Below are 10843 nucleotides of genomic sequence, written 5' to 3'. Positions count from 1 at the left end.
ACTGTAGAGAAAAAAAAAGAATGAAATTTAATCAATTTTCTTCAACAGCATAACTCAAATATAGTGAGTTAAAGAGGTTCATTGCTTAATCAAGCTAAATATGCTCAATGAGAACATATTAAAAACAAAAAGAAATTAAGCTCCCCCTTCTAAAATTTCTTCTCAAACAAAAAAAGAAGTAAATTAACAACTTAAGAACAAAAGGCACCTGTTTTGTACATTTGCGTCCTCATTTCATCTTGTTTTTCAGCTATGCAACAATCTACTTCTGTCAAAATCATCAAAGACAGCTGAATTATGGGTTATAGCACAAAATACATACTACAGTAAAAGGAATACTATAGTATAGAAATGAATATTACACTACAGCTGCACGACAGTATAAGAAGTACTTTAGTATGATGTACTAAAGTTAACAAATTCAATAGCACTAAGGACACTATAGTATAGAGCATACGATAGTAATGCCGAAGCACTATAGATTTACCTCACTGATCTACATGAAATCTACGAGTTGGAATATACACTTAGTGCCAAAGTTGATTTTCCAAGATTCTTCTAAAATGGCAACCACCTTCAGAGCAAAATCAGCTTTAGGTAAACATCAAATAAAAATATATAAAACAAAACAGCGATGCTTTCCGATCAGAAAAAAAAAAAAAAAAAAAAAACGGCCTGGCAGCAACTCAAAATGTACATGAAGACCCACACACGCGCTCTTCCTGTTTCAGCTCAGATGAACAATAATTAAAATACTGATAAATGAATTCATCCTTCTAGATAATTCTTATAAAACACAAACAGAATAAAGAGAACAGGGAGGAAATGATCAGGTTTGTAGTGTTCGGAACAAAGCACAGGCTAATCAAATAAAAGCGAATGCAAGTCAAACCGATGCCCAACAAAAGACGACAGAAAGGAGGAATGCAAGAATGAAGATTAGTGCAGTTACAAGATATCAAGAGAGCTCGTAACTGATCGTTTGGGAATCTCAGCTCTTTTCCGGCAACATCCAAACAACACAATCTCTTCTGATTGTGGCGCTGCTGATGCCAGGGAGAGTGTGGAGTGTCCAGAAACGGAAAAATTAAAGTTTACCTGTACTTCCTCATCCGCAGCGTGTGTCTTGATGTGTTCGTCCTGTGACTCAACCTGGCTGCTTCCTACTTTTAAAACGTCCTATCATGGCACGAGAGTTTGCGATAAAAGAAAAGAAAGGAGGAAAAAGAAAAGCAAATAAGAACAGAGAACATCAATGATCAGGAACCTTCTTTTGTAAGCCTCAGAACTAAGAGGAGACACATTTTTCAAGATTTTAAATAGAATTATTATTGTTAATATTTTTTTTTTTTTGTGGGTTTTTTGTCGCTTTTTTTTTCCCCTAATACTGCAATAGCTAAAGTTTAGGAGGCTGGCTTCTTTAGGTCTCGTATTTGTTTGACGAGGTACGTCTTTTCGTCGTTAAACTGCTCGTCGTCCGTGCGATCCTTCTGAAAGTTGCTAAGGAAGTCGATGAGTTTCGTTTGGTTCTTCAAAAGAATGTCTACGATGGGCTGCGTTTTATTTGGATTGGCCACAAACACCTGAGGAAATACAAAAAAAAAAAAAAAAAAGATTCTTAAAATGATATACAACTAGGAGGCATACAATAAGTTTACTTTTCAGTGTGATTTTTTTCCCCTTATATTTCAGTCTGTCCCTCACACAAAGCTATAATATGTAATATATATTTCATATGAACCCCTTTTGATGACTATAAGGGTCCCACTTTCTATTAGGTGTCTTTAACTACTATGTACTTCCATCTAAATGAATTGTAAGTACAATGTACTTATTGTGTTGTATTGCAAAACACTTGTGCTGCTATTGACTACGGGTAAGATTAGGACAGGTTTAGTGAGGTTTAAGGGTGGGTTAAAAGGGAAGGGAAGATTTGTGTAATTATAGAGATATTATAGAGATAAAGTAACTACATGCAGGTATTTTTTTTTCAGTACAAAGTAAAAACATGTACGTACACTAAGTTCACCGTATCAAATTATTAATCTAAAAATGTTATTACATAGTAGACACTTAACATAAGGATATTAATGTCACATTAACTACTTTTTGATACTTTTATGGTGCTTTTTTGTCATTTTTAAGTTTGACAGCCTCAATCCTGACATTGTATTTTCCATGCAAGGAAAAGAAGGGGTAAATTCAAGTAGTGTCTCAAGTTTTTGTACCTTAAAGACATGGAAAGCCTCAAACTGAATGTTGGGGCTCTTGTCCCTCAGGAGATTCATCATGAGCTTCAGGTTCTCTGGTTTACTGATGTACCGTGTCATGACTGTGAAATTGTGTCTGTCGAGGAGCAGTTCACCCAGCAGCTGTCACACACACAAACACATGTCGTTAATGACAGGACAGGCTCCCGACGACAGAAATCAGATGTCAGAACACACACCTTCAACGACTGTCTCTTGGTCACGTAGTTCTCAGAGTGAAGCAGTTTCTCGTAGTTATCAAAAACCTGGAAGATCAGAGAGTCTCATTAAAAAAATCTCAGCTTTTCACAATTCTATGAAAAAATTAACAAACCAAAAAAAAAGTATTTACCGCGTCATAGTTCTGTTCTAAAAATTCCGACACCAGAACCTTGTGTCTTGTGAGCAGGTCCTGTAAAAAAAACAACAACAAAAAAACAATATATTTAGTGTAATTTCCCAATTATCAAATCATTTATGTATCAATTAGAGCTGCACGATTAATCGTTAAAAGATCGCAATCTCGATTCAATTCAATCGATTTTCAACCACTCAGTCTTGTTATTTCTCTATAACAAATATTCATATTATCACAGAAGTACTGGGATAAAAGTTTATAGTTCGGATATAAAGGAAGAGATCAAAATAGAATAAATCACCCTTCAAGTAATGTCACATAACGATTGCATCGATTACATAGTTACACCAGTAGGTGGCGACAAGTGACTTAAAACATGTATTCATTCATGTAACATGTAGAAATTCGTTCAAAAAACATCTATTATTGAAACAAGTGAAGAATTTATGAGCGAGTCATTGAATCATTCATCCAAACCAATTTAAAAAAAATAATAATTTAAGATTCATTAAACATTTTAAATGGCAATTAAAATTAGTCAGAACCTCAAGTAAATTACATGTTATTTTGTTAACAACGTGATCCTCAATTTATCCAGAATCATGCAGCTCTAGTATAAATTAATAATGTGATATTTAATCAAATAAAGCGCTCACCTTAAAGGTGGCAAATGCATCAGAAGCGATGTCAAATGTGGACATCTCCACGTAGCTGAAGAAATCTTTAAAGTGTTCAGAGTGGAGGACGATTTTGGCGAGAGGTTCATGCCGGATGCACTCGCGCAGCATAATCCCACAATTCAATGCCACCTGAGGGGTCTCATACCTGCCACGACATCACAGTAGAAATGTTAAGTTCACACACACAAATTAATGCTCAACAGGGGCCATGTTCAGGTGAATGGAGCTTGATGATTTTAGATCTATTGCATGTTTGCTGTTCTGATATTGATGCTGCATGCATCCATTTATTGCTGGAGTGATGGAAGGAAAACTGCAACATCTGGAAGCCTTTCCATGCAGGAAGTATGTAAGTAACATGCTCACATGCTGCATTTCAAAAATACCCATCACTTCTCACCCTTTGAGTAAGATGAAGAGAACTTCCTGATGAGAGCAGAAGTATTCCACCGTTGGGCTGCGGGTTCCGATCTGCCTGCGCAGGATGTTGTTGAAGATCTGGCAAACGTCCTTTTTACCCTGCGCACACACATAGACACCCACAATATACCAATTATTAGAATCATGAATAAAAAGAAAAGAGCAAAAAATTCACGTTCAAACAAAAGGAGCCAAATGTATGGATGGAGAGACAGAAAGCAACATACAGTCGGCCCAGATCAGGCCCACATCTGGTACATGTGGATTCCACACGTACCAGATGTGGGCCGGATCTGGGCCGACACTATGTTGGGCGGGTAGGTAGGTTATTGTCTTAAAGGATCCTCACCTCAAAGTCGATGACCTGGAGGTTTTCCACCAGTGAGATGAGCAGGCCGCTGTTGTAGAGCTCTTGGGCCAGTTGGGCCACCGTCTCTGTGTGCGGCTCCTTATCGTTCGTGCCGTACAGGATCTCCTTCATCGCCACCAGACATTTCGACACCTCCTCTGAAGCCTGACAAACACCAAAAAAAAAAATCACTTGAGTACCGATGCAAAGTATGCTGCCAATTCAATACGGCGTTCCTGGATATGTGTATGCAGAGCACATCAATGCCACATATTGCTCTGAACACCTAAAGGATTCTGGGTAATTTCACATGTAAGCTCATTTTACAAAGACCATCATTAGCTATTTATCAGCTGCTGAAACAGCTCAGTTTGACAGTGTGGAGGCATCGTGAAGCATATGGATTTTCCTCCAGCTGGAAGAGCCCCAGGCCCTCGGAATAACAATCAGCAGGTTCCCAGCGCTTCAAACGCTTGACTTTAGCGTGAGGCTGCTGAAAAGGGCCTTAGCAGGCGGGTGAAAATGAGCAAGAGGTCGGGCAGTGGAGCGATATTCCCACCTCTGCGACATCTTTCTACTCTCAGCACCAATATGAGAGCCTGCAGGAAGGAATCCAGCCTCTCGCTCATTTGGACGCTTTGAAAATGGGGTTCAGAACGAGTAAATTGGGCATCTTATTTACATTGAGATGGGCCGGCTAAATTATCTGAACTAGCCTAATTCAACAAACAACTGCGATTCAAATGAAAAGCTCTTTTGGAAGAAAAAATGTAAAGCAATGTCTTTAAAAAGCTAAGTGCAAATCCCAGTTTCAGACTGCATGTCCACATTAGTCTGGTGCATATTGCTCACAAAACTGGCAAAGGCCATTCATAGACATTTCCATGTTACACTTCCCTTTAACAGCAGATAATAAAAAAAGTTGAGTAGACTTTATGCTAATATTCAAAAGTGTGGCTAAACACAGTCATAGTTATCAAAATGCATATCCACATTCTAAGATAGGATCAGATTATTCACTGCTAATCTAGTGCACTGACTTAAAACTCTTATTTGCCTGAGGACAGGCCCGTCTCTCTGAAAAAGCAAATGAAAAATGCAAAAACACAATGGAAAAAAAAATCAGCAGTGGAAAGAAGCCTGATTTAGAGGATATAACCACTGATATTCTGGTAGAAAACATGTGTCTGAGGTTAAAGCTGAAGAGACCTAGGAAAACTTCAGCATCATCACTCAATAGTCAAGTTCATTATGCAATCATCTGAGAGATCTGGAACAACTGGACTAGATAATGGAATGGAATAAAATCTTGGGAAAAGAGTGGAAAAATAAGGGAGAAAAAAATTCTGACCGGTGGACCAAGGTAAACACAGAGTGGCAAATTCATTAAACCTTACAGTCGCTTTTGTGCCATCTTAAACAGGCACTGGAACATTCTTTTTAGTGTAAACACACCACATTTAAATCAAATTAGGCTTATTAAAGTGATGCTGTACAGTCCCAGTAAAGTATGCCATATTGCAGCGATCTATTGATTTGTGTTCACGAGTAACATTGTATCGTTGACTACTATTTTTAAGCGTTGTTGTGTAATGTGACGTAATGTGTGGAGAAACAAGATGGATGAATAACTCCTGACAGACACCACAGCTAGCAAGATGCTCTTTACCAATAGTGATCAGCGCTTCTTTTTTTGCCATGTCTGCACTGTTACCTGATATATTTCCTATAGTCAGGTGATAAAAAAACCCAGAAACTGCCAGCAAATGCTGTAACATGAACATCAACTTCAGACTCATACCTTTTCTGTCTTCTTGTCCTGTTTGACCAGGATGGAGAGGTTGTCCTTCAGGGTCTTCACAATTTCTGTGGGGTTCTTGTGAGATTTACCAAATAGTGGCATGGTAGCGGCCGTAGACTTCTAGCTGTAGAACGGCTGGAATAGAAAAAAATAAAAGGAGTCAATGGCTTTGATGGCCCTCTTAAATCCAACACTAAAGTTTAAAAGGAGATAATAGCCTGAAATTATTTAAACGGGATATTTTGCATTGATCAAAAGCAGCACACATGCATACTGCACTTGACTGAATGTATGTTTCTAATAAGATGGATCTAATGTTTGTGTGAATGCAAGTACAAAAAATGCCGCTTCATGAATTTCTTTTAAAAATAAAAATGATTGCTGTTATACTTTGAACTTTTGATGACTTGAACGAGTAGGTGTGTTCCTAGTAGTGCAAATCTTCCATTAAAATTAGTATTATTTATATATTATTATTGTAAATAGTATATTTTATATTTATATATATATAACTATTTAGTTCTTTTAATTTTAGTTTTTGTCATTTTGTTGAGCTTTTGTAAAAAAATAAATACATTTTCAAACATTATATTTATTTGGTAGTAAGATATCAGTACAACAGACACTTTAGTCTGAAGAACAGATCTTTCCATTCAAGCTGCAAGTTTTTCATCTAATATTTACATTTTCTTTTTTAATCTTTATTTCAATCAATAAAAATGAAAAAAGACTAAAAAAGATTCGATTTAAAAAGATTCGATTTAAAAAATATTTACATTTCACCAAAAATCGAAATAATTAAGAACAGTTATGATCTGAAACTCCACTTCAGGCTGTAAGTAGCTTTAATTATTATGTAAATTAAAGACAAAAACTCCATTCATTGTTCCAGCCTTGAACTAACATGTACTTTAAATGAAACTAAATGACTATTCTTAATTTGATTCAGTGAATCTCTTCACAGTAGAAACAAAACCATTTTGACAGGGTTGACGGAAATGTGATGTGAGAGGAACTTTTCAGCACACAATTATAATGAGGGGAATATTCACTGTTTTCCGAGAGAACTAAGTGAAACTTGTGACTGGTAATCCTGTGATCTAAGAACCTAAGGTGTGTGTGTGTGTGCGTGAGTGGGAGAGAGAGAGAGAGATAGAGTCCAAGAGTTAGAAATTTCCTGTTCCTCCACCTGTCAGCAGCTGATCTTTGAACAGATTCTCTTCATATTACTGCTGCGTTCATTCAGCACATCTTACAATATTACCACCAGACCTTCTGACAGATTAATGATTACACAAAGTGTATATAGTTTGATAGTACCTCCTGTAGAGGATCCTTTAAAGAAAATATTCAAAAAGTTTTTTGAATACTGATCATACTAGTCTTTGTCCGCTCTGCTATCTGTGGGAATAACTTAATAATTCACTTATGTAAACGCTGACAGCAATAAAACCAAGACCTGACTCACGACAGTCATGAAGTCATGCCCGATCTCCAGAAACACATACCACCCTCACCTCGCCCGTGTTTACTATCACAATATCACCTTAACCATCAAAAGCCCCGTCGCTGAGGAATGTCACATGACCACATTTATTTAACAGTGAGTGAACAGATCCTCTGTTTGCTGTGTGACAGTTTTAGGAATTTTATATAGTCCTCGGCAAAGAAAAAAATTAAGCGCCACCTTTGTTTACTATCTGTAAATACCACCTCCGACACCCTAGCGCCGCAATATTAGAAAATAAAATATGAAATGGAAGCATTTAGTCTGAAGCACTGGACATAGCCTAGATAAATAAGAGATGAGAAACCAGTTTTATTACCAAGGAATTGGATACAAAACAAGAACGTAATTCTTAAAAAAATATATAATGTGTGACAGAATGGATAGCCATTTTGGGTTGCAAATTCAGCCTAAATAAGCTGTCAGTCAGCTAGCTCGTTCCTGACCAAAAACTGAAAATTGTGCTTACTGATTAACTTATATTTCCATAAATGACAGAAAAATATTTGGTAACAGGGTTGAGTTTTAACACTAAAGTCAAGATAAAAAAATGACTTCCCGATATGATGAAGAAAATATTCAAATGATGTCACCAAATCATAATAAAAAAAACATTATGCAGTATCAGGTTGTTCAAAAAATGTGGGACACAGCTAAACATTTTGGTCATTCAGATTATAATGATAATAAAAATATAATAAAAATAATAAACTGAATTTACAATGAGTTGAATATCTTTTAACCAACATATTATTAATAAATTATGTCATTCTTTTTGGCATTGTTGTAACAGTTCTCCAAAATAAAATGATTTAAAAATATACATTATCATTGGACTGCAGATCACATTCCCAAAAAAAACAACAAGGCTAAATGTGTGTCATTTCAACGTCAGGCGTCAGATGTGTGTGACAGAAGTTCTGTAGGGACTGTAGGGACGCATCTGACGGATTTGAGACTGGTATTGTGTGGATCGTGCTGAAATGCATGTTGAACTGAGTGAGCAGGCCCTCCAGTGCATGATCTGCTTGTGTGTGTGTGTGTGTGTGTGTGTGTGTGTGTGTGTGTGTGTGTGTGTGTGTGTAAGAGAGAAGGCCTTGCAGTGGTGTGATCTGTTGTTTCAGGCCTGTTCACTGAATTCAACACAAACAGCAGCAGAATTACAGCGTGACACTGAGCGAGCTGCTCGTTACAATGCAACACGCGAACGGAACGTTACAACCGAACAGAACGACAGACTGTAACGGCAACAATGAAGCAGATCAGACGCTCGAGCTCACACACTCATATACACTCTCAGTTTGTCAACCCTGTTACCAAAAACAAGCCCGACATGCGGAAAACTGGGCGTACGTTTAGCTTATTCTCTTGCGACACCAAAATAAAGGCACACAGCAGTAACGCTAGCCTGTGAGCTTATGTCGGTGTTCGACGTTATATAATATCTAGCTATTGTTTCGATATCGCGTATGTAATGTCTGAAATGTTGAATACTTACAGTGCTTTGATGTAATTGTTTCTTCTTCTGCGGCTGCTGTGGTTTCTGTGTGTGTTCGCGAGCAGCCGTCTTGATCACGCCAGCAGACTGTGTGTTGTGTGTGTGAGCGCGCGCGCGCGCGCGCTGGGCTAAACGTCAGAGGAAAGTGTGTATGAGCGAATTAAACACTGACTGACTCAAACGCGTATATCTGCAGAAGACATGATGGGTTTGTAACAAACTCCCTGTCTGGTGCCTTTCTGTGGTTGGAGAATGATCTGGGATCGGTTCTGTGGCCGTCCGTGGCGGTTAAGCCTGTGACGTTCGAGCTGATCTCAGATCAGTAGCTGAAAGCCTTCCTCCCGCACTGAGGCGAGGCGTCGTGTTACCCGGATGTGGATGTGTTCAGACTGTATTATGGAGAGATATTCTGACTAGAATAAGTGCATGACTCATGATTTTGAATCACGACGTTTTTTATACTAGTATCGCGTCATATACCTGCATGAACTATTGAACGACACCGTCATAGCCAAAGTCTGGGTGTGTGTGCGCAGTGTGTTACTGAAGCAGAGACTCTGAGTCACAGACCTGCTCTTACACGATCTGTGGCTGGTTCATAAAAATATCTGTGCAATTCTTGAAGGTTAAATTGAAACTAAATCTATTTTTTCTGAGGAAAAAAAAGAGAAGGTTATACTAACAATATACAATAGGGTGGGTTTCAAATCCGCTTGGATAAAATTAATTTTCCTCAGATTTGAATCATATTTTCTAATTGCAATGTTTGTTGGACTTTAATGTTTTTTCTTGAATTGTTTAACTTTTGGTTTTCTTGCATTTAGATAAAAATCCTACAATAGACTGTTAAATGGAAAGGTTTGGCACTATTACATATTTTACTTAAAGGAATAGGCTCACCCAAAAATGAAAATTCTGTCATAATTTACTCACCCTTGTATGCTCTTTTTGACCTGTATGAGTTTCTTTCTTCTGCTGTATGCAAAATAAGGTCTGTCTGGTTACTAACATTATTCAAAATATCTGATTTTGTGTTCAGCAGAAGAAAGAAACATATACAGGTTTGGAACAACTTGAGGGTGAACCGTAAATGATGACAGAATTTGCATCACTTTAATATTTATAAATCAAATTTGTCAAAATAAAATCAAAATTCTACCATAAAAGTTCCCACCATTGTCTTTTATTATCAGAAACCAGATTTTCATGTTTATAAAAATTCTGATAAATGATTATTATTAAGGGAAATTGTTTTATTTTATAGTCTTAATATTAGCTGTTATTGTTTATAAATCCATTTTAAAAATGAAATTATATCACTAAAAGCATAATCATTCATCTTTTATAATGTAAAACAAAGTTGCTGCCTTAAATTTGAAGTACAATCAACTTGGATATCTAAGTAATTTCAACTTAAAAATATTAGTTGAAGCTTGTATAACGTAAAAAGTTGACAATTGCTTAAACTTATTTTAATGAGTTAAAGCAATGCAAAATCTATGCTGTCATAACTTATTGATCATGTCTTTTTTTTTTTTTTATAGTGTATGGTAAATTAAGGATTTTTATTTTATTTTATGGTCTTAATATTTAAAATCAAGTTTCAAAATGAAAATTCTATCATAAAAGTTTACTCATTTTTTATCATCATAAAATATTTTAATAAACTCTGATAATATGGTATTTCTATTATCAAGAGAAATGTTTATTTTGGTCTTGATAGCTCTTAATATTTATGAATCGAGTTTCAATCACAAAAGTTTCAGCATTCACTGTCATGAAACAGATTTAAACGAATGTCAAAAATGTCTAACAATAATAAATCATTAAGTAACATTTATTTGTTTGTGGTGCACAATGAAAAAGCTGATGCATTTAAGACTTTGACTTAATTAAAAGGTCATCTTCAACGCAGAAATGAGAGCAATGTGGAAAACACACTCGATATTTCCTTGACAAATCTGAGCCAGCAGAAGAGGAT

At 36.5% G+C, this 10843-nt stretch overlaps 1 protein-coding gene across 1 annotated transcript; it reads right to left on the bottom strand.

Annotated features, from left to right (window-relative positions):
* Positions 1 to 4: 4 nt before the first annotated feature.
* cab39l (calcium binding protein 39-like) lies at positions 5 to 9207 on the bottom strand. Its single transcript, XM_081360284.1, has 9 exons — positions 8863 to 9207; positions 5858 to 5992; positions 4057 to 4221; positions 3688 to 3806; positions 3264 to 3432; positions 2602 to 2661; positions 2450 to 2515; positions 2229 to 2372; positions 5 to 1583 (listed from the first exon to the last, which is right to left on the bottom strand). Exons 2-9 carry the CDS (start codon positions 5957 to 5959, stop codon positions 1404 to 1406), a joined length of 1005 nt encoding a protein of 334 aa, XP_081216410.1. The 5' UTR covers positions 5960 to 5992; positions 8863 to 9207; the 3' UTR covers positions 5 to 1403.
* Positions 9208 to 10843: the final 1636 nt, after the last annotated feature.

Source organism: Scardinius erythrophthalmus, assembly GCF_964197995.2.
Source record: "Scardinius erythrophthalmus genome assembly, chromosome: 3".
NCBI lineage: Eukaryota > Metazoa > Chordata > Actinopteri > Cypriniformes > Leuciscidae > Scardinius > Scardinius erythrophthalmus.
Note: the sequence above shows the minus strand (reverse complement) of the source record. Positions and strands in the feature narration are given on the sequence as shown.